We start from the raw sequence: 23,107 nt of genomic DNA on the forward strand, positions 1-23,107 counted from the left end.
TGATGGCTTTCAATATATATGGATTTAGAAACTCTAAATTTTAGAAATAAATCACTTTTAGTTGTAAAAGTGTGTTTACTTACATCTATTCCCTAATTCAGTTCATTGAGGCCTGGGAGCAGTGACATCCCCAAAGCAGTCCATACCTGCTACATAGATCTTGGTTTCTAAATACCATTCCCTACCAAAAGAAACCAGAACTCTTTGGAAAAATGAGTGATTCCAGGGCTGGGGCAGGGAAACTACAAGATAAGCGGAAATATCTTGTGCCAGAAAGTAAGGACATGTTCAAAAAAAATGATGTGGACATGTTACTAGAACACAGAAACTGGCCTAATGGGGTTCCCATTGGCCCAATCTGATATAATTTGAACCTGAAAATAAATGATAGTAGCAGATTCTAATCTAATGAATAAGATAGGAATCTACACGTCCAGACTGATGCAAATAAATAAATGAATAAATTGGTAGTGTGATGCACAGGATTTTTACTTAGTTTCTAAATACCTGCCCACAAAATAAGGGGCAGGCACAAAGTGAAATTATAAAAGGAAAAGAATACCTTTATAGCAGAGAAACCTGTAAGCGGTTTAAGTGGTCAAAGTTACTATAACCAGTAATGAGACAAATCGAAATTGTGTACCACTTAATAGAATACAGTGAGAAGAACAGCATCGTATCTGTAATAATCCTGCCAAAGATGCATAACCTGGAACTAATCACTTGGAAACATTAGAAAAATTCAGATTGAGGGGCATTCTACAAAATAACTGGTCTGTAATCTTTAAAATTTAAAGTTTATAGTCAGAGTGAGGGACTGTTCTGGGTTGAAGGAGACTAAAGGGCTATGGCAACTAAATGCAACCTGTGTTTTCCGACAGGTTCTTTCTGCTGCCAAAACTATTGCGACGATTAGTGACCTCGTTTGTGGAATCTTGAAAGAAAGCAACTTGGATAACAGACGAGACGACCTGACTTCTTGCCCTTCAAAAATGCCCTTCTTTGGGTCCACGCTTACAGGAGCTTCTTTGGCCCTTCGGCTCTGGTAATTCCTAGTCCCACACAAGCCTCAACGCGCAGGCAGAGCGCTAGTTCAGCAAAGAGGACTGGTGCCTGTAGTGGGCAGAAGTCCCGCCTCTCCGGGGCGGGGCGAAGAGTGGGCGGGAACGGCGCCTCTGCATTCCCGGGGAGAGCGAGTAGGGGGCGGTGCCGGGGGGGGAGGAGCCACGCCGGCTCCGCACGCGCGGGGCGGAGCGGGTGAGGCCGCGCCTCTTCCGTCCTGTTCCCCTGCTGTCGCATGTGGAGTGGCAAACACGGCCCGGGGGTGTTCGTGTAAACGCCTAACCTTGGCGACCGGACTGGCGAGATGGCGGCGGAGGTGTTGTCGAGTGCGAGGTGGCTGTACTGTGGGGAGCCCGACGACAGCCACAGAGCAGTACTGGGTAAAGACTGCGGCGCCGGAGCGGAGTTCCCCATAGCTCTCTCCCCTTCCGTCTGGGTGCCTCTACTGTCCTCCCGCCCCTGTCGGGCCCCTTTCCCCGCTGGACCGAGACCCCCTTTAGTCTCCTCCACTACTTGGGACTTGGCCTGGGCTCCTCTGCCATCCCACCATCTTTCTGTCACCACTTCCTCTGGATGAGGATATCCCAGCCACCCTCTTCTCCAAAGCTGTACCTGTCGTCTCCTCCCCACTCACCTGCCCCATCTCCTCCTCTCTATTGGGCAGAAATTCCCCTTTCTCTCTAGCTCTGGCCCAGGTCTCCTCAGCTCTGTTCCCCTAGTTATTCCCTTCTACCACAGCCCTTCCCCAGCACTGCCCTCACTTCTCCATCTCTTCCCAACTGGACCAGGACCTCCTTCAGCCCCCCTTTAGGTCAGGACCTGGGCTTCCTTACCATCCCCGTTCCTTCAGTCGCTCCCTCCCAAGGACAGTCCAGGTCGTCCCCAGCATACACTGTGGGTCCCTCTACTTCCATCTCATTCTCGGGCTGCAATCTTACAGTCCAGTTCTCCAATGGGAAGCTGCAGAATCCAGGCAACATGCGCTTTACCTTGTACAAGAGCAATGACTCCACAAACCCTAGGAAGAGAGGTCAGCGAATCCTGGTAAGTGCTACAGTGGCCAATTGGCTCCACTCTGCAGGCCTAGAGGCGCTTGAGTGCGGGTGGATGTGGGACAAAGCAGGAGGAGAAAGGGGTGGTGGTGGATAGCAAACGGGCCTTTGAAGAACTCCTGTGAGTCCCAGCAGGTCAGGGGTGTGGGGACAGGCTCCATTCAGTTATGTACTTTTGGTGAAGTGATGGCCTTTCATTGATTTATTCATTTGACAAGCATTGGTTGAACACCCACATGGCCCTATGCTGTAAGCTGCAAGGGAAACAGCTAGGTAGGACCTGGCCCCACTCTGAGGGAGCTCATACTCTAGAGCACAGTTTTTCAACCTTGGCACCATTGACATTTGGATCCAGATAATTCTTTGTTGTTGGCCCATCCTGTGCATTGCAGGACATTCAACGGCTTCCCTGGTCTCTAACCACTAGATACCAGTAGCACCTTGTAGTTGTGACAGTCAGAATATCAAACATTCCCAGATATCCCCGGAAGAGGATTTCCCCTGGTTGAGAACCACTGATGTAGAGAGATGAGAACTGGTTTTGAGTTCAGTAACTTCTACAAGCAGACAAGCTCAGAGCCTGGCGGAGGGAGAGTGAGCTCAGTCAGAGAAGTCTCTGCTTGCCAGAAGGCCTTCCCCGGGAGAAAGTGCATTGGAGCTGAGCTCTGAAGGGTAGAGGAGGGTTTGACAGCTGAGGTTTAGTATTCCAAGTGGAGAGGATGGCAAGGACAAACAGGGAAGCAGGAAAGCTTGACTGTGATTGAGGAATGAATCAGCTGTTTCCATAGTCCTGTGAATATATAAGGAATAGTCCTGGGAGAAGTGGGCCAAGAAGCTCAGGAAGGGCTTGGACTTTGGGCCCAGAGGTTGCTGGCAGAACCATTTTGTAGCATGTCTCTAAGCGCTGGGACCCCAGGACCTCTCTCCCGAGTCCTGTGGTGCAATTCTCCTGAGAACTTTTCAGACCACATAGAAGCCAGCACTGTCTGGGGCTTCCCTTTCAAAAGTCCTCTTGCCTTTCTCCTAGGGACACCCAGATTCACTTGGACGGTGGGACTAGATCATCTCCCAGAGGCTCTCTGCTTCTAATCCACTGGTTCTGGATTCTAAAGCTTTTACAAATGTGGGAAAGGGAGACAAGATGCTTAATACCTTTCAATATTGGTTGTAGTGATGTTTTTTTCCCTTTACATTTTAGGCAGCTGAAACAGACAGACTTTCCTATGTGGGAAACAATTTTGGGACTGGAGCCCTCAAATGCAACACTCTGTGCAGGTAGGGATAGGGGAAGGGACAGTGGGAGGAGGAGGATAGTGGTGGTGAGCCTGGCACTACTGTGTTTGCTCTTTATTTTAGGGACAGTGGGGGAAATCTGGAGAGGTTTACCATGTCCCTTGTTCCCAGATCCAGAGGTCCTCACAGCAGCATGTGGACATGCCTGAGAAGGGAAAACGAGTTACATTTGTTGGATTTCCTAACAAATCTCATTCATTTACAATTTTTTAGGGGTGCCTGGCTGGCTCAGTCAGTGGAATGTGTGACTCTTGATCTCGGGGTTGTGATTTTGAGCCCCACATTGAATATAGAGATTACTTTATTTAAAAATTTTTTTTTTTACGTTTTATTTATTTTTGAGATAGGGAGAGACAGAGCATGAATGGGGGAGGGGCAGAGAGAGAGGGAGACACAGAATTGGAAACAGGCTCCAGGCTCTGAGCCATCAGCCCAGAGCCTGACGCGGGGCTCGAACTCACGAACCGTGAGATCGTGACCTGAGCTGAAGTCGGACGCTTAACCGACTGAGCCACCCAGGCGCCCCTTTTCTTATTTTTTTTTTTATTTTTATTTTTTTAGAGATTACTTTAAAATAAAATCTTAGGGGTGCTTGGGTGGCTCAGTTGGTTAAGTGTCCAACTCTTAATTTTGGCTCAGGTCATGATCTTGAGGTTCGGGGGATTGAGCCTCACATTGGGCTCTGGGCTGACAGTGCAGAGCCTGCCTGGGATTCTCTCTCTCCCTCTCTCTGCCCCTCCCTAACCGCCCCCCCCCCCAACCCTGGCCAGACTAAATAAATAAACATTTTTAAAAAATAAAATAAAATCTTAAAAATAATAATTAAAAAAATTGAGATATAATACAACATATTAGTTTTGGTATATAGCATAATGATTAGATATTTGTATATATTGCACAATGGTCACCACAGTAAGTATAGTCATCCATTACCACACATAGTTAGAATTTTTTTCTTATGATCGGAACTTTTAAGATTTATTCTCAACAACTTTTAAATATACAATATAGTATTATTAGCTACAGTCACCATGCTGTACATTACATTCCCAGGGCTTATTTATTTTGTAACTGAAAGTACGTTTTGACCACCTCATTAATTTGCAGTATCCTTTATAATTGTCTTGTTTCCAAAAGGCAGCCGTCTCCACTTATTGGGAATATGTGATCAATAGGCCAAAGCTTGCCAGAAATTTTTCCTGGAACTAACTCCAAGAAAAGCATTTGGTAGTGTCAAAGACTCCAGGGTTTCTATCCAGCTCTACTACTGATCAACTGACTGGGCAGCTCTGTCCTTCACTGACCCCCGCTCTCTCCCCGGGTGCAATGAAGATTGTTCACCCGAACAGACTGTAACCATCAGGCGCTGGCATAACACAGGCAGTGTTCCTCTGATAGTGTCCAACTGTGAAGCACAAAAAAGGCCTCTTCAAAGCCCCCATCAAACCACCCTGCTAGAGGTCAGATTAATGTGTATGTACTTAAAACCATTAACACCACATCATGCCCTTACAAAGATTCTCTAGTTCAGATTGGTCTTCTCCCCATAATTACCAAGGTTTTACTTGTCTTTGCCTCCATAAAATTTACATGTGCAGTAAATTCTAGTGTAATTCTAGATTTTTATATCTCCAAATAGTTTCCCACTATAACAATGAGCACAAGTGTGATTGGCTACCAGAATCACCTGGTAGCATTTTTTTTTTCTTCCAGAACCACCTCTTGAATTCCCTCCTTCCTTCGCTCCTTTCCCTCTCATGCTAAGAATTGCTGCTCTTGGGGATCATGGTTACTCAGCAACAAGTGATGTGTTCCTCAAGTGCATTGGGGCAGAAAGACCCTTGAGTACTTTTAAGCAGGAAAAAGGAAGTTGTATAAACAATACCTTTTGAATAATCCATTACCATTGGTATTACTCCTTCTTTATTCAGGCACTTTGTGGGAGTCCTGAACAAGACCTCCGGCCAGATGGAGGTGTATGATGCTGAATTGTTCAACATGCAGCCACTGTTTTCAGGTAGGTCCCAGTCATGAAGGCTCACAAAAACACTGTATATTTTAGGTTTGCTGGACGAGTTAGTTGTCGATTTGTAAAACATATTTTGTATTTTTAAAAGGGTGCCTTTCTGCAAATATTTATTGATGACCTACTATGTTCCAGGCACAAGTTAGGGGCTGGGGATGTAGCAAAACAGACACAGATCCTGTCCCTTCAGTGTTTACAGATTTGAGATCAGAAAATAATTTTAGTTAAAGTCAGTTGAGCAATGATCAGAGCAGAATATTGGAGGGCATGTCCAATATTTTTTTTCATTCAAAGGCCTTTTTTAAAACTCTTAACTGTTCTGGTTGGAGTAGAGGTTTTAGGGTCTCTAGCAAGTGATGGGAGTTACTTATGGGTTGGACAGTAACTTTTCATTTTTATTTTTTTTTATTTTGAGAGAGAGAACAAGGGAGAGGTAGAGACAGAATCCCAAGTGGGCTCCGTGACAAACTGTGATACCATGACCTGAGCTGAAATCAGGAGTCAGATGCTTAACCGACTGAGCCACCCAGGTGCCCCTCTATGCTTTCTAATTTGGCGGAGATCCATTTTTACCCTAATCCAGAGGGAGAACTTGTACTGTTTCTCTGCTTTGGCATCTCAGAATGCTCCAGACTGGAGTGGGATCTTCCAGAAGGTTGGAGGGTCAGACTCAAGGGGTTCCTGTTCTCTAAATCTTAAATACTGTGAACCATGGTGAGGAGGGTAGAGATGAGGAAGGATTGCTAGGGTCTTGGTGGATCTGCCAGATACCTTCAGAGACAGTGGTTCCAACTTCATTCCCGCAGAGCAGCAGTGCCAGTGCTTTCGAGAATCTGAGGGACCTGGACTTACCTCCTGGAAACATACACAATATACAAGAATATGTATGAGATTTTGCATACAGTTGTAAAGGGCATTTGAGTCCTGAAACCCATCTGTGAATTTCAGGGATCCATAGTCTATAGGTTAAGAATTCCTTGCTTTGTGGGCACTTAGGTGGCTCAGTAGGTTAAGTGTCCAACTTTGGCTCAGGTCATGATCTCACAGTTCATGAGATTGAGCCCTGTATCGGGCTCTGTGCTGACAGTGCAGATCCTGCTTGAGATTCTCTCTTTCTCTCTCTCAAAAATTAACAAACAAACTTAAAAAAAAAAAAAAAGAATTCCTTGCTTTGCAAACATATGTAACTGCATTTAGATTATCCTCCAAATGCTCTACCGACTTCCCAAGAGGCAAAGGAAATTGTTCATTAATTTGCTGATTAAACAAATTTTTGTTTTTACATGTAAAAAAGTGTGTAAATAATGGCTTATTTGGGACAGTGTGTGTATGTATATATATATATATATATATATATATATATATACACATATATATATATACACACACACATAATATATATTGTATATATAAATATATACACATACACACACACGTATGTATGTGTATACACATGCATGCACACACATGCAACATTTATTAAGTGCCTGTGTTCTAGGCACTGTTCTAAGCACTTTCAGTGCACTACATCATTTACTTCACATAACCCTCTGGTTGTTTTATCAATGACAAAACTGGCACAGAAGTGAACCAACTTGGCAGGGACACAATGCTGCTATCTATGTCTATATAAAGTACCATATCATGTCGTGTATGTATATATGACCTGGAATTGAGACTCGGGCAAGGTCACTCTAGAGCTTATGCTCCTGTGTCCACTAGATCATACTGCCCCTTATATATAAATACTTTATGGGAGATTTGAGAGCTTTATGTAAGTAACACATACCTCACATTTATGCTTACCTACTTTTAGGTCTTTTATAAGGAGGGCAAAACTATTTACTGGAAAGAACCAAGGACTTAGTTTCTAATCCCATCTTGGCCACTGCCTGGTCAACAGACTTGGGGCAAATTATTTCATCTGGAGGCTTCATTTTTCCTTATTTGTAAAATGAACAGTTGGACCAGATGACCCCCTCATTTGACTTCTTAATTTATTCTCCAAATCCTCTGACTGTACTAAAGCCACAGACTAATTGTTTTCAGGATCCATTATATTAAACTCTGAGAAATCCTGAAGTAAAGAAATCTGTTTTTCTGAGATTGGCTGTTAAAATAAATATTAAACACTATTATAATCTGTGGGCCTTACAGCTCACTTTTTTTTTCCTCTCTGTTTTTGTTTGTTTTGTGTTTTGATAGATGAATCAGTCGAGAGTGACTCAACACGAGAGAATGAGGCCAAAACTTTTAGAGAAAAGGTAAGTGTGACAGAACCGAGCTGTGGGACCCGAAATGCGTTCCTTCTAGGCCTTGCGTTTTCCCATCAGTATAATGAGCTGGCCGAACATAGGGCTGCTCCCAGCTCATTCAGTCTGTGGTTCTCTGGCCAGGCCACCTGCAGAGGCCTCCATGGCCTCACAGAACCATCCTTCCATGTGGGACAGCTATACGCTGCTCTGTGCCAGTGTGCGGAACTGGTTCTCTGGGCTGATATAGGTGTAGCATAATACTTGGTTTTGGATTTAATCCAAGTTTCAGAAAATACTGGTTGTAGCCTGGAAACTTTCTCATTAAAACAAAAGTAAACTTCAAGATTTTCAAGGTAGGCGGTTTCTGCAAAGCTCATCTCACCCCAGGATGGCAATTGATTGAATCTTCAGTACTGCCTGGAGCAGTGTTGAGAGCGGGTATGAGGCTGTCTTCAGGCTCAGAGGGAAAGAATGAGTGATTAGCAACATCTGCTATGGGTACAGGGCTGGAAAACAGTAAGCTGTATGCCACAGATTTACCAATCCTAATTCTGGTCTTTTTACTTTACAAATGGAGACACTGTTGATTTGTAAATACCCCCTGACAGTTTATGAAGCAAGTACTTCAGATCTGTTAATACAAGAAGCCTGGGAGATAGATACATATGATTCAGCCCAATTTGCAAGTGAGGTAATAATCATGGCTCAGAAAGGCCGACGGTTTCCCCATAGTCACACAGGAATAGTAGTGCCCAACCTGTCCCTAGACAGACCACATTTGTCCCTGCACAGATGGATTCTTGCATTGAAGCCTTTGGAACCACCAAACAGAAGCGGGCTTTGAATTCCAGAAGAATGAACAGAGTTGGCAATGAATCTCTGAATTGTGCAGTAGCTAAAGCCGCAGAGAATATTATTGATGCAAAGGGTGTGACTGGTAAGCAGCTGGGACCCGGGTAAGAGTCTGCTCATAGAGACGACTTTCTCTTCTCTTGAGATCTTTTACCTGCCCCACAGATGGAAATAATGGGCATTCGGGCTGGATTCCTTCGTCTCACTGAGTGCTTTCCTGGGAACAGACTCTGGAAGTAGTAAGAAACATCTGCCCTTGGGGAGCTCCCAGCCAAGTAGAGGAGACAGGCACGGGAATGGATGTGTGTCTGCGTGTCCTTGGTGCCAGAGTTCCAGCTGGCAGGGTGCTCTGGGCACAGGGAGGTTTTGGGGAAAAAGACCAAGGTGATGCTGGTGCTGATTAACCCTCTGGAGACAGGGCTTCACTTTGGTGCCAGTGGACCTTTTTCTGTTCCTAAATTCGTCAGCAGCTTGAGTATTTAATTGTATTATTTAAAAATGTATTTATTGCTTAAATGCATTATAAGAACGTAAGAGAAGGTTTACATAAGAGCGGTTTTTCTATTAGAGTGGGATTTTAGTAATTTTGAGAAAATCTTTCCAAACCCTCTGATCATATAAATATTTTCCTATGTTTTCTTGCAGTACTTTCATAATTTTACTTTTTACATTTAAAGCTTAAGACTTATTTTGGCATGTGGTAGAGACCTAATTTTATATTTTCTAAATGATTAACCAGCTGTCCCCAACTCCATCCTTTTCTTGTAGAAGATGATTTAGAAAGTCCTCCTTCTCACTTTAGCACATTCTGTCTGTGTTCTGTTCCATTGTCCATTCTGTTCCCGTGGCAGCATGAGGCTGTTTTGATTTCAGTAGCCTCATCATCTGGTTTATTTTCTGATAGGGCAAGTTCCTCCTACTCCTTCCTTTTATTTTTTGCAAACATTAGAGTAACATGCTTTTTCCCCAGGTGATCTTAATTATTTTGTCAAATTCCCTCAAAACGCAATTGAGATTAATATGGAGAGAATCATCATCTTTATAATATTATGTTTTCTTATCCAGGAACATAAAAATATGTCTCTCCATTTATTTGAAAGGATTAGTAAGTTAAAAAAATATTTTTTTAATGTTTATTTTTGAGAGAGAGAAAAAGAGGCAGAGAGAAAGAGACACAAAATCTGAAGCACGCTCCAGGCTTTGAGCTGTCAGCACAGAGCCTGACGCAGGGCTCGAACTCACGAACCGTGACATCATGAGCTGAGCTGAAGTCGGACGCTTAACCGACTGAGCACTCAGGTGCCCCACATGAGGACATTTTTTAATGTTTTTGTTGCATTTACATGAGTAAATTTTTAATGTTTTTGTTGAGTTTACTGTCAGCTATCAAAGGATGTCTAAAAAGAAAAATAATTCACCCGTTTCTCATCATTTTTCCAGACCAACTATTATAATTTTCCTGTATTCGTATCTGTCCACGTCTATATGCATACTTAATTCTTAATGGTTATCCTTGTAGGCTAGTTCTCAGTTTTATATTCTGGTTTTTTGTTTTTACTCACAATATGTGGGGAAGTTTTCTAGAGCCATTAAAGACTCTTTTGAATATCCCTCACTTTTAGCTTCTCTTGTATTGTAAATATTTATTGGTACACCTGCCTTTCCCAACTATATTACAAGTCGCTTGAGGGGGACCACACCGTGTGCACCTTCTCCAGTGCCTGGTTAGGTTTGTGTCATGATAGCTGGAGGTGTCAGCCTGATGGGGAAGTCAGGCCACATTGGCAGAAGCATTCCAATGAGGAGTTTTCCGGACCAGTTACGATCTTGAGGACATAAGTTATAGTGTATTGGGGAACCTGCAGCCAAATGGATGATACCGACACCATCTCTTCCTTTATTAAAAAGCTCTGGTCAGTGATGCCATCCGTGATGAACTGCAAGATGACTCCCTGTACCTTCCTCCCTGCCACGCTGATGCAGTCAAGCCTGAAGACGTGTATAAATTTGAAGACCGTATCCTTGTTGCAGTAGAAACGCTGCTTTATTTCCCAGGTTGGGACGTGTATACATGAGTGGGCAGACGGGCTCTCTGGTGTGTTGGTGGTCCCGTGATGCTCACGGAAGCTACATCCAGACCTTTGTGCTTGCTCCAGCGCTGTCGCTGGGTAGTCAGCTAGGCTTCCTCACTAGCTTTGGGACTGGCCCTCCGCCCCTGAGATTCAAACCCATTCCTCAGCAAAGTGCTGAGGTCACTCTCTGTCAGTAGTCAGGATAAGACTTCTAAGTCAACTAGTACCTTAAGTCTAAGACAGACTGATTTGTAAAAGGTAGGGTTGGAGCATAGAATTTCCCTACTCGTGCATCTAGTCAGAGGGAAAATGCCTGCGGTAGCTTTGTGATAAGCCGGGGAGGCAGAAAAGCCCAGGCAGGGAATGGGCTCTGGGCTGGGAGTCTAAAGGACCGAGACCCTGTGCTCAGCCCCAGTGTATTATGTGATCTTCCCCCATCTGGGCCTCAGCTGTCCCATCTCTAAAACGAGGCCCCTCTGAGATGAGCTAGCCAGTTGGATGTTGCCATTTTGGTCAGATTGTGTTCTTGACCTGTGACTAGTTCTCTCCCCTGCTGAGTATGAAGCTCTTCAAAGCCCATCTGAAGCTTTCAGGAATGTCTCATCAGAGGAAATCCTAAAGATGATCGAAGAGAACAGGTACCCCTCAACCCCCTGGGTGGATGGAGTGTCTGGGGCAGTGATGTCAGAACATGACAGTAGTCAGGTGAAGTGGACTTTTAGGGATGTCAGTCAGTGAGGGTGTATGTCTTTTCAGCATTTCAACGTGAACTAGCCAGTGTTTTCTTGAAAATGTTTGGGCCTTCAGGCTTCTTGTCCCAAGGCTGTGGGTGGCATTCAAGGGAGAGAGAGGTGGCCTCTGAGTACCTGGAGCCTGTGGCTGGGCAGAGGGTGGTGGGGCCTTGTGGTCTGGGGCTTGGAACTAGAGCTGGCCCATGTCCCCAGTGTTATGCTGATAGTGATTGTCACCAGTGGGGTGGGGCCCGCGTGCGAGCCTGCGAGTAGGTGCCAGTGGAAGTGATGGTGTGCTGAGTGAGCATTTTAACTTAAAGTTAAATTTATGTATTTAAATACTGTATATTTTAAAGGGTGCCTGGATGGCTCAGTCGGTTAAGCGGCCAACACTTAATCTCGGCTCAAGTCATGATCTCACAGTTCATGAGTTCGAGCCCCAAATCAGGAGTACAGAGCCTGCTTGGGATGCTCTCTCTCTCTCTGCCCCTCCCCAACTCATGCCACATATGCTTGCCCGCTCTCTCTCTCTCTCTCTCTCAAAATAAATAAACTTAAAAAAAATAAATAAGTACTGTATATTTTAAATAATTCAGATTATCTCTCCACCCTCCTTGGGCCTTTAAAAGCAGCTTTTTTTTTTTTTTTTTTTTTTTTGATGATAGTGGAATTTTTTTGCTCTTGAGTTTTTCCTTTTAATAATTTTATCTTGAGAAAATAAAAAATTACAAACCCTAGGTTGGTTCCCCGATTTTTTTAAGGGGAGGGAAGGGCAGAGAGAGAGAATGAGACTCCCAAGCAGGCTCTACACTTTCAGTGCAGAGCCTGATGCAGGGCTTGAACTCATGAGCCATGAGATATGACCTGCGCTGAAATCAAGAGTCAGAGGCTTAAACGATTGAGCCACCCAGTGCCCCAAGTTCCTTGAGTTTTGAAAGTGCTTTTTTTCTTTTTTTCCCCTCCAAAGATTCATTTCCAGAAAAGTTTATTACTGGTTCTTGGTTGTCTTAATGTAGTTGTGGTTCAGCAGCAGGTGCAGGAATGAGCTCTGGGCTGAGTTTGAAGAAATAAGTCCCTGAGCTCTGCCCAAGGTACGGTGTGATCTGTGTGATCTTCCCTCTGCTGAGCCTCAGTTTTCCTATCTGTAAAACGAGGCCACTTTCTTAAAGAGCTTCGTTATCTCTCTGAGTCCAGGATCCTCATAGTGGTAGAATAGTACATAAAAATAATAGCTAACATAGATGGAGCTCTTACATGTGCCAAGTACTGTTCTAGACACTTTACTTGCATTATCTCATTTAATGCACAGAAAGCCCCTACTCTGAGGCTACTATCATTGCCTTAAATTTTTAGGTGGAGATGATGTACAGAGATGTATAGAAGATGTACAGAAACTTGCCCAGGCCACTGAATGGCAGAGAGGGGGTTCAAAACCAGGCATTTTAACTCAAGAGCCTGTGCTCCAGACCACTACATCAGGATGGGGCAGACCACGGCCTGTGTGCCAAGTCTGGCCTGCTGTCTGTGAATAAAGTTTTATTGGAACACAGCCATGGTCATTCATTTATGTATTATTAATGCCTGCTTTTGCAGTGGCAGCTTTGAGTAGATGGAACAGAGACCATATGGCCCACAAACCACAAATATTTACTGTCTAGTCCTTTACTGCCTTGGCACTAAACCATGCTCACTGTGTTATAAGGAGCGTTGATAGGACGGCCCTTCCTCAACTGTTGAGTGTGTATCAGCTGTGAAGGATGCCTGCTGTTTTCATTGACAGCATGAATGGCTCCTGACAGAGCCGGTCTCATGCATCCCTCCATTGTCTCCTCCCCCGTTTTAGCCACTGCTCCTTTGTCATAGAAGCGTTGAAGTCTTTGCCATCAGATGAGGAGAGCCGAGACCGCCAGGCCCGATGCATATGGTTTCTGGACACGCTCATCAAATTTCGAGCACAAAAAGTGATTAAGCGGAAAAGTAAGTCCATGATAGACATTTTATTCTAGTTATTTCTAGCCTGTTACTTGTCTGTTAGACTAGCTGTAATGAGAGAAGAAAATGGATATGATTGTCTCGATCTTTATTTGTGACTGTGTAAAAGTGAGGTTCCTGTAGTCATGCCGGCAGACTGAAAGGACCGGCCCAGCTCTCTCCTCTTCTGAAAATGGGGATCGGCTGGGTTGTACCTTTGTTCAGAGCTGGCATCCACTACTTCTCGTCTGCATGGGGCAAAGTATAGTATCCAGTCAAATCATGAAAATTTTAAGGGACTGTTGGGCAAACGTGAGCTCTCTGGGGAGAAAAACTGGCTTTGTTCATACGACGGCTTATGGCAGGTTTATGTGTGTCCGCGTATTTCTGACTGACAAGGAAGAGAGTCCATTCCCGCTGGTAACACGTGTCACAAGTCTAGGGCCATGCTGGATGCCCCACATCCACCCAGCGCTGGAAACCCACCTGTGGTTTTAGGCACAAGGTGATGCCATCTTGTTACTGTGATTGAGCTCCCAAGAGTCTGTAATAGTTTTCAGGATTTGCCTGCTTCTTATTTTCACATTTCAGTCTCTCCTCCTTTCCCTCTCCTTGGGCTTTCTCCACTATCTATTTTGCTTTGTAACATCTTATGAATTCTAGATCTTTAGGCCTCATTGGAGTCTGGTTTTCCTCCCTGTCTCTGCCCCATCACAAACGTCTCTCGGGCATGTGCAGTTTTCATTGGGAAGTGGCTCTTCTGTTTCATGGGCCCTGCTTCTCTTACCACATGGCTCCATTCATTGCAGTGGCCCAACTGCTGGCCAGCATCTCCTCATGGAGATGCTGTGGTGTGAGGGTTTGGAAACATGCTCAAACTCAGCTTTGTGTTGTAGGTGCCCTGGGACCTGGGGTCCCCCACATCATCAGCACCAAACTGCTGAAGCACTTCACCTGCTTGACCTACAACAACGGCAGGTCAGGGGGATTGGCTTCTGGGGCTCCTGCCTCTAAAGGAGAAAGCGGGCTGGGGAGGGCAGTGGGAGTGGGGACGAGCGCATGGGTTGGATCCCATGTCCACGGACACTGCTGAGGAGAGCACTCACTGCCCTTTGCAAGGGTCTTCCTCAAATCGGTTGAGGAAACGCTATGTATTACATGCTCTGTCCCCCTTGGAGAAGTTCACGTTAGAGGCTCTGGGAAGTCCTGCAGCTGGAGACTTCTTTCACTTCATACACTTCTCCAAGGAACCTTTCCTAATATCTCATAGAACCAATGTTCTATGGAAAGGCAGTGTTGCAGAAAAGGGCAGGCCAGTGCCCTTTGCATTTGGGATGACTGTTTTCCCAGCCTCCCTGCTGAGCAGTGGGGACACGCTCTGAGGGTCTGTGTCCTTGAGAAGCCCTAACTGTGCCTGGGGAAAGTGTAGCTGTGGCCCACTCGGAGGGAACACTGGGATTGGCTCATCGCCCCACTGTGCATGAAGGCATGGGTACCTTGACCGGACAAGGAATGTTGCTCAGATTTCTTCTCCCCAAGGTGGGAGGACAATGAGTGTGCATGAGAACAGGCTTGGATGTTTTTATTCCGCTTCTGGAATAATCATCTTAGAGTTTAACGCTGTCTCTCCTTCACTGCCACTGGTTTTGTAGCCTACGGAACTTAATTTCAGATTCGATGAAGGCGAAGGTCACTGCGTATGTAATCATACTGGCTTTGCACATAAGCGACTTCCAGATTGACCTGACACTGTTACAGAGGGACTTGAAGCTCAGCGAGAGAAGGTGAGCGCAACAGAGTAATAAGCTCCCTGTAGGGTGCTTAGTATTTCTAGTACTACTGGAAAGCAGGAAGCACCATCAAGGGACCTGGGGACATTTGATACGGGCCAGAGGACAGTTGTCAGCGAATGAGTGATTAAATGGATGCACAACCAAGACATTACCAAGTGCCTTGTCTGTTCTACGCACAGTATTAAATCTGTCACGATCTCAGTGATTTTCCTAAAAACCAATGGGAGAACCTTCCATTCAAAGAAGTCAGTGACTCCCAGCGTCACACGACCAAGAGGGGGGGAATAGTTAGGCTTCGAGCCTGAGCCTTCCCATAGCATTCTGTCCCTGTATAACCCAGCAGTCTCTGAATTGCTGTCACTGGGGAGAGGGGGTCTGTATGGTCCTGAGGGGTGGAGCCCAGGGGTGGAAGTTGTAAGAGAACCCAATATCAGCCTAGCAAAAAGAATGTCCTCAGAGTCGGACTGAAGGGGCTGCCAGGCATGGTGGGGCCACCGTTTGTCAGGGATATCACACTGGGGCTTCTATGACCCCACAGCCTTGCTGAGGAGCAGGGACAGGCTCGGAGGGTCCTGGGAGAGTTGGCAGAGTTGTGGTCTTGGGCCTTTTCCAGCCTTGCTAGGAAGGATTCGGACAAAGCAGGCAGAACTTTCCAGGATCCTGAACTGTGGGATATGCTGGCCTTTGGGTGATTTAAGAGCGTCTGGTATCCAAGGCCCCCGATGGTGTTCCAAGAGAGCCAGCGAGAATACCCTTGTCTGGGCTCTTCTAGCAGTCCCTGGAGGGATTATCCTGAGGGCCGTCCACAAAAGGCATTCTAATAGGCATTGAGGTGGAAAATAAAAGAGAAACAAGATGCTCGGAGCCTGTAAAGTTCTAGCAAAATTGTAGCAAGTGCTCAATCCTGGTTATCAGAAGTAAACAAAGTTATTAATTGTGTCTAGATAACCTGGTTTTCCATCACCTATATGGATACTTGCTAATAGCAACACATTAAAATGAAATTGTCTTGGGGCGCCTGGCTGGCTCAGTGGAGTGTGCAGCTCTTGACCTCGGAGTTGTAAGTTTGAGCCCCACGTTGGGTGTAGGGGTTACTTAAAAATAAAAATCTTTTACAAATAAATAAGATACATTACATTACATTACCTTGTCTTTTTGATGGCTCTGGAGCAGATCTTGTCTGCTTCTCTGCTCTGCTCCTGGTGGCCGTTGGGGATTCTGTCTTCACGGGCTGGAGTGTGAATGCTGCTCCCCCTGCCAAGGGCAGACCTGCTGAGGACACTCCCTCCCTTTTGTTCTGTGTGTTTGCTCCTTAGGATGATGGAGATAGCGAGGGCCATGAGGCTGAAGATCTCTAAGAGAAGGGTGTCTCTGGCAGCTGGCGGGGAGGAGGATCACAAACTGGGCACTCTGTCCATCCCGCTGCCTCCAGCCCAGACCTCGGACCGCCAGTCAAAGCGGAGGAGGATCACCTAGAGGGTGCTTTCCAGATGGAGCATTTTGGCCACACGGAGCCACTACTTGTGTTCATTTCGATTTTTATTTTTAAAACGAGAAGGAAAAAGAAGCCTTGCTTTGGCGTGGGTACGAAGCCAGAAGCAGCATCTCAAGTCGTGCTTGTGTTCGGTGGAAACATAAAGTGATCACCATGTTGGACTTCACCTCTCCCCTCTGGTGTCGCTGTGATTATCAATGGCAGGCGGTTCCTGTGGGAGGGTGGGACCTGGGGAAGTCCAAGCCAACAGATCTCACAGGCTGAACCCTAGGCCAGATCTAATGGATCAGTGTTAATAAAGAGGGCTGTGAAGAGAGCTGTGATGCCTAGTCTGGAAGGGCCACGCAGCCCAGCTGGGCTGGAAGAGGAGGCCTCCGGCTTTTCCAGTAGCTGTGTCGTGGGGTTGCCGAAGGGGGCCAGTTTAGTTTGAGGCTGCCGTAACAGAGGAGCCGGTCAGAGGAAGAGATTGACAATGCCGGTTACTCTGCCTGGCTCGGGCCCACAGAGGGCAGGGGTCAGCTCTGAAAGCACGTTTTTGAGAGAGATGAATCAAAGTGAAGTACGGAAAACAAATGGTTCTAGACCTCTTTAAAAAGAGGATTTGATGCATGGATAGAATGCTATAAAATTGTGAAAGGGCTGCACAGGTGGGAATCGGGAGATTGCCCCTGGCTCTGCTGAGTTCAAGAACACACGGCTGGGGGGCACCTGAGTGGCTCAGTCGGCCATCTGACTCTTGATCTGGGCTCAGATCAAGACGGTTTGTGGGATCGAGCCCCGCGATGGTATGGAGCCTGTTTGGGATTCTCTCTCTCAAATAAATAAACATTTAAAAAAAGTGCACAGCTGGGGTTGCCAGTCGGGCATCAAGACGCCACATCTGCCCCAGACTGCTTCTTGGATTGCCGAGGCTAGTGACGACACTGCAATGCTGAGTCCAGCCACCAGTGCTTTCAATCCCCGCGTTTCCACCCTTTTACTTGTCAGCACTAACAGCCAAAAGATCAAGAAGCTGGCCTCCATCTTGCTTCCTTTTTCTGTGAGCATTTGACCCTTGAATAATCCAGGGTTAGGGGGCATCAACCCCTCACACAGTCAAAAATCCATGTGTAATTTTTTTTAAGTTTATTTTTGAGAGAGAGCGTGTGCACGAGCAGGAGAGGGGCAGAGAGGGAAGCAGAGAGAGAATTCCAAGCAGGCTCTACACTGTCGACGCAGAGCCCGATGTGGGGCTCAGACCCACAAACTGTGAGATGATGGCCTAAGCCGAAATCAAGAGGCAGATGCGTAACCAGCTGAACCACCCAAGTGCCTCCCATGTGTAATTTTTGACACCCCCAAAATTTGACTAATGGCCTACTCTTGACTGTAAGCCTTAATGATAAGCAACACGTATTTTGTACATTATATGTATTACATACTGTATTCTTTAAGATAGAGAAAAGAAAATGTTAGGAACACACAGTACTTTATTGGGAAAAAATTTACGTGTAAGTGGATCCACAAAGTTCAAATCCATGTTGTTCAAGAGTCGACTGGAATTTCATAGTTTTCTGCCAGATACATGTATTACTGTTACAATCCTTGGGGATAAGTGAGTATTACTTGAGAGAGAAGCTACTGGAGAGCATTGTTTGAGCTTTGGTGCTTTGAAAGCAAGATGGGCACGTCGTTTATCTTGCAAATTCCAGACAGGTAGTGTTTTCATAAGAATGGTCTTCACTCCATTTGGATGAATGTATTTATAGAAGTGAAAGCTTTGGGGGAGGGAAATAGATTGATTTTTTTTTCTTCTTGAACTTTTGAAATTATTCTTTCCACTCCATTTGTAATTGAGCCCAGGGTGCTATTCTTTCCTTTTTAATGCTTTATTTTTGAGAGCACAGGTGGGGGAAGGGCGGGGTTGGGGTGGGACAGAGGATCCAAAGCAGGCTCTATGCGGACAGCAGCAAGCCCAATGTGGGGCTCAAACTTAGGACCGGTAAGATCATGACCTGGCTGAAGGTTGGACACTCAACCAACTGAGCCACTGAGGTGCCTCTTATTTTGTATTAGTTTTTATTTTAGAGAGCTCACAAGTGGGGGAGAGGGGCAGAAGAAGAAGAAGAAGAAGAAGAGAGAGAGAGAGAGAGAGAGAATCTCAAGCAGGCTCCGTGCTCAGTGCAGAGTCCATCTTTGGGATCATGACCTGAGCCGATATCAAGAGTTGGATGCTGGGGCGCCTGGGTGGCGCAGTCGGTTAAGCGTCCGACTTCAGCCAGGTCACGATCTCACGGTCCGGGAGTTCGAGCCCCGCATCGGGCTCTGGGCTGATGGCTCGGAGCCTGGAGCCTGTTTCCAATTCTGTGTCTCCCTCTCTCTCTGCCCCTCCCCCGTTCATGCTCTGTCTCTCTCTGTCCCAAAAATAAATAAACGTTGAAAAAAAAAATTTTTAAAAAAAAATTTTAAAAAAAAATTAAAAAAAAAAAAAAAGAGTTGGATGCCAACTGACTGAGCCACACCGGCACCCCAGCAAATACTTTAGATCATTAAACTAAATTTAGAAGTTGTGCTGATCAGGGGCGCCTGGGTGGCTCAGTCGGTTGAGCATCTGACTTCAGCTCAGGTTATGAGCTCCCGGCTTGTGAGTTCAATACCGGCGTCAGGATCCGTGCTGACAGCTCGCAGCCTGGAGCCTGCTTCTGATTCTATGTCTCCCTCCCTCTCTGCCCATCACACTTGTGCTCTTTTTCTCTCAAAAATAAACTTAAAAAAAAGTCCTGGCCAGATATCAACTCCTAAAAAGAATCAAGGCAATTTTTGTGGAATATTCTTTTACAGTTGTCGTATATTTGCCATGAATGAAATTGCCTTCCAGCGTTTGCTCCTTAATGGTAATGAGTGCCTACTGTGAGCAAGGCGCTGTGCTGAGCACTGTGGCCAGGAGGGAAGTTTAATCTCCTTAGTCCCACACTTAAAGCCTTTGGTGATAGGGTTTCCACCTGCCATTCCTGCCCTGAGTCCTGAACCCTACTTGACATGCCCTTGGTCCCTCACACCCCTCAGCCAGGTCTTCAGGGCAGGCCAGAGTCATCTCCCGGCACTTTCTATACCCTCCTCCTCACCCCTGCAGGTGTCACTGTCCCACCCTTCATAGCCTGGTCACCTGCCCCTGTATCCCCAACTGTAGCCACAGCTGGACGTGAGCTCCCATCATCAACCACTACCAGCCCCCCTGCTGTGCCTGTACTAATCTCCACTTGTATTTACGTGATTTACGTACTCGATGACATCTCTTGACTGGAGGATGGTCCAGTTCATTCTGTGTGTCAGTGACTTGCCCCCAATAGATATGTAAGTACTCATTGAAGGAAGGAGTCTTCTCTGCACCCACACTCACAGTCTGGCCCCTCTCATGCTTGTGGTTGAAAAGCATCCTCTTACACGGTGTTCTGGGGACACACGGGAAAAGAGGGACACTTGGAGTGGCTTTCAGCAGGGGCCCTCTGCTTCTTTCTTTCTTGGCTCTGCGGTGCAAGTCCTCCCCGTCGCCGGGAGGGCTTTATCTGGAGCATTCTGGACCCCTGAGCCAGCTCGCGGGCTGGGATCACCTCGTGCTCCACCTGCGGCGGGTTGTGTGAGGCCGGTGGGTTATTTAATCTTCCTGTGGCGTCATTTCCCCATCTGTTGAGGGAGGATAACGTGTTTGAGGATGACCTACCTCCCCGGCAGGCTTAGCGACTTAATGCCGTGTGGTTCACTTTAACCCGGGTCAGCTGGGCATAAGGGGGCGGGCGAGCAGGCGCCCAGTCAGCCCCGCAGCCACGGGTGCCCCGTGAGACCTGGGGCCTCGAGTTCTGGGTCACTCCGGGCCCAGTGGCAGGCGGGCTGCCATCGAGGGCCTGTGGGGTCTCCTCTCTCGGCTGGTTCAAGTGGCTGAGGTGGGGAGGATGAGATGGCATCTGGATGACTTTTGGGCTTGTGGTGCTGAAAGGGGAGAGGCCAGACTCCCGCGGAGGGCATGGTTGCAACTGCCCCGGAGCGGCAGGAAAGTGGGCGCCAGGCCCTGGGGGGACCCTGCGACTGGGCCCACATGGCCTGGCGATCAGCTTTCCTTGGGCTCATTGATGAGCTAGGGGAAGGTCATTTGATCCTCACATTCTTATGGCCACGATCTTGGGAAGGTGGCCCTTTCTCTTTAAGAAGAACTGTGCTGGGCGCCTGGGTGGCTCAGTCGGTTAAGTGTCTGACTTTGGCTCAGGTCATGATCTCACAGCTCGTGATTTCGAGCCCTGCATCAGGCTCTCTGCTGTCAGCACAGAATCCACTTTGCATCCTCTGTCCCCCTCTGTCTCTCTGTCCCTCCCCCACTTGTGCTCTCTCTCTCTCTCAAAAATAAAAATTAAAAAAAAAAAAAAAAAAAGCTGTGAGCTGCGAGGTCCAGAAGCAGTGTCCCGCGACGGAGGGGAGGCCCCAGTGTGGGGAAGAGGGGCTGATTACTCCTTGGACGACATCCCTCAGCCCTGCTTCACTGGTGAGTTTTTTCATTCTGTAACACGTCCTGCTTTTTCTAGACGGTTTGCAGAAAGAGAGCTGGTTGTTTTAATTGTAGTATTTTTGCTCTATCTTTTAAAATCTATTTCCGTGGTATATTGTTAAGCACTTATTATTTGTGAAACCTGTTTAGTCTTCATAATTTCAGTCTTCATAATTGCAACTATTATGGGCTCTTCTCCAATTTAACTGTTAATTATTCCTCATGTTTTCAATTTGCAGCATCTTTAAGCATTTTATATAGAGATGGGATAATTAGATTTGGAACTAAATTGCTAACAGGTTTTTAAAATTGTGAGATTATGGGATGTAAGACCTGACCCTGGAGATTTATCAGGTTGAGTTCTAATTGTGGTTCTAATGTGTGCAGTGATGTCCTGAGAGGGTATCGAAGGGTCTTTGGTTACCTAGCTAACTAGTGACAGAGTCAGGACTTGAACCCAGGTCTCCTGACTCCCTTGTCCGTAGCTCTTCAGTCTGCCCTACAGAATTTGGTTTCTGAATTACAAGTGAGAAGGAAAAACCACAAGATGATGTTGTTTCTCCGTGTGCCTTAATCTGATCAAAGATGAATTTTCTAGCCTTAAAAACACTTGTATCATATACAAGGGGCTGATCCTTGCACCTTGAACCCCTTGATTCATTGGTTCATCTACATGGAGGATCCTTAAAGCATGGTCCCTATCAGCATATCCTGGAGCTTGTCAGAAATGCAAAATCTGAGCCCCACCCCAACCTACAGGCACAGAAACTCTGGGCTTGGGGCCCACCTGGGTTTTCACAAGCTCTGCGGTCCTCAGTAGAGTGGGAACCACTGCCCGGCAGGACTTCAATCTCCCCCTCCTTGTGTTTGACAGCCAGTAGAGGACACACTTGATGCTTCTGTGGATTTTGAGCTGTCTTCACTGAAGGAGCTTCTCTGTTGCTGCTGCCTGTTGTTGTTGTTGTTGTTGTTGTTGTTGTTGTTGTTGTTGTTTTAATGTTTATTTATTTTGAGGGGGGTGAGGGGTAGACAGAGGGACAGAGAGAGAATTCCAAGCAGGCTCCACACCGTCAGCACGAAGCCCAATGCGGGACTCAAACTCACAAACTGAGACGATGACCTGAGCCGAAACTAAGAGCTGGGCGTGTAACCAACTGAGTCAGGTGCCCCTGCTGCTGCCAGTTTTTGATGATAATCTTTCTCCTCCACTCTGCTTCCTCCCCTCTGCACAGGCATGTACACCCTCAGGCATGCTCACACACACACACACACACACACACACACACACACACACATATATCCAGCAGGACCGAAAGATCAATGGGTAAATAATGATAGTAAATTGGGGATTTCGATAGAAACTGACAATATGTAGACAAAATGTTCCAACCACTGGATAGAGTTCTCACGTTTCCAGACTTGCTACCTCTCTAAGTGCAGTGATAAATTCAGTTGCTGCCAGCCATATTGTACTGTTTTCTGCCGCTTGTTACTTGATTCATTCAAAATTTTAGTACTTTCTATTTGCATGACATATGTTAAATGTGAGGGGAAAATGTATTTGGGTTTATAGTTTATCAGGAAGTAGAGAATATGTGCAGAAATAACAATACAAGCCAGCCAGTGATAAATACATGAGAATCATCTCTAGTGAAAGGTTATGGAAGCCTGAAGATGGTGGGCAGCATGTATTATGGAGGGGGACATCACAGAAGACTTCATGGAGGAGGTAGCATTTGAGTGAGTCTTACAAGGAGGCAGGGTTTTGACGTGGGGGGTAGAAGGGAGTAAAGAACATTCTAGGCAGAAGTGGGGAAAAGATAAAGGCGTGGCAGGGACTCTCAGTGCATTTTGTTTGGGCCAGGGGTTATTTGAAGGTGATTAGAAGGAAATGAGGCTACACAAGTAGGTCAGGGCCAAAAGGAGAAGGATCTTCAAACACCCGCTAGGAGTTTGTTCTTTATCCTGAAGGCAATGGGGAGCCACTGA

The 23,107-nt window shown here is 46.2% G+C and overlaps 1 protein-coding gene across 1 annotated transcript; it reads left to right on the top strand.

Annotated features, from left to right (window-relative positions):
* Window positions 1-1,266: 1,266 nt before the first annotated feature.
* POLR1E (RNA polymerase I subunit E) lies at window positions 1,267-16,918 on the top strand. Its single transcript, XM_030293788.1, has 12 exons — window positions 1,267-1,442; window positions 2,003-2,106; window positions 3,313-3,389; window positions 5,339-5,424; window positions 7,639-7,697; window positions 8,481-8,625; window positions 10,449-10,556; window positions 11,154-11,250; window positions 13,187-13,320; window positions 14,211-14,292; window positions 14,967-15,098; window positions 16,424-16,918. Exons 1-12 carry the CDS (start codon window positions 1,367-1,369, stop codon window positions 16,581-16,583), a joined length of 1,260 nt encoding a protein of 419 aa, XP_030149648.1. The 5' UTR covers window positions 1,267-1,366; the 3' UTR covers window positions 16,584-16,918.
* The last annotated feature ends 6,189 nt before the right edge of the window (window positions 16,919-23,107 follow it).

This window comes from Lynx canadensis, chromosome D4 (genome assembly GCF_007474595.2).
Source record: "Lynx canadensis isolate LIC74 chromosome D4, mLynCan4.pri.v2, whole genome shotgun sequence".
Taxonomy (NCBI): domain Eukaryota; kingdom Metazoa; phylum Chordata; class Mammalia; order Carnivora; family Felidae; genus Lynx; species Lynx canadensis.

Bases quoted from the DNA above. Each gene is read 5' to 3' on its own strand.
- POLR1E (XM_030293788.1), top strand. From the start codon at position 1,367: ATGGCGGCGGAGGTGTTGTCGAGTGCGAGGTGGCTGTACTGTGGGGAG. The intron at 1,443-2,002 runs GTAAAGACTGCG...GCAATCTTACAG, and splicing joins CAGCCACAGAGCAGTACTGG to TCCAGTTCTCCAATGGGAAG. The intron at 14,293-14,966 runs GTCAGGGGGATT...CTGGTTTTGTAG, and splicing joins TTGACCTACAACAACGGCAG to CCTACGGAACTTAATTTCAG.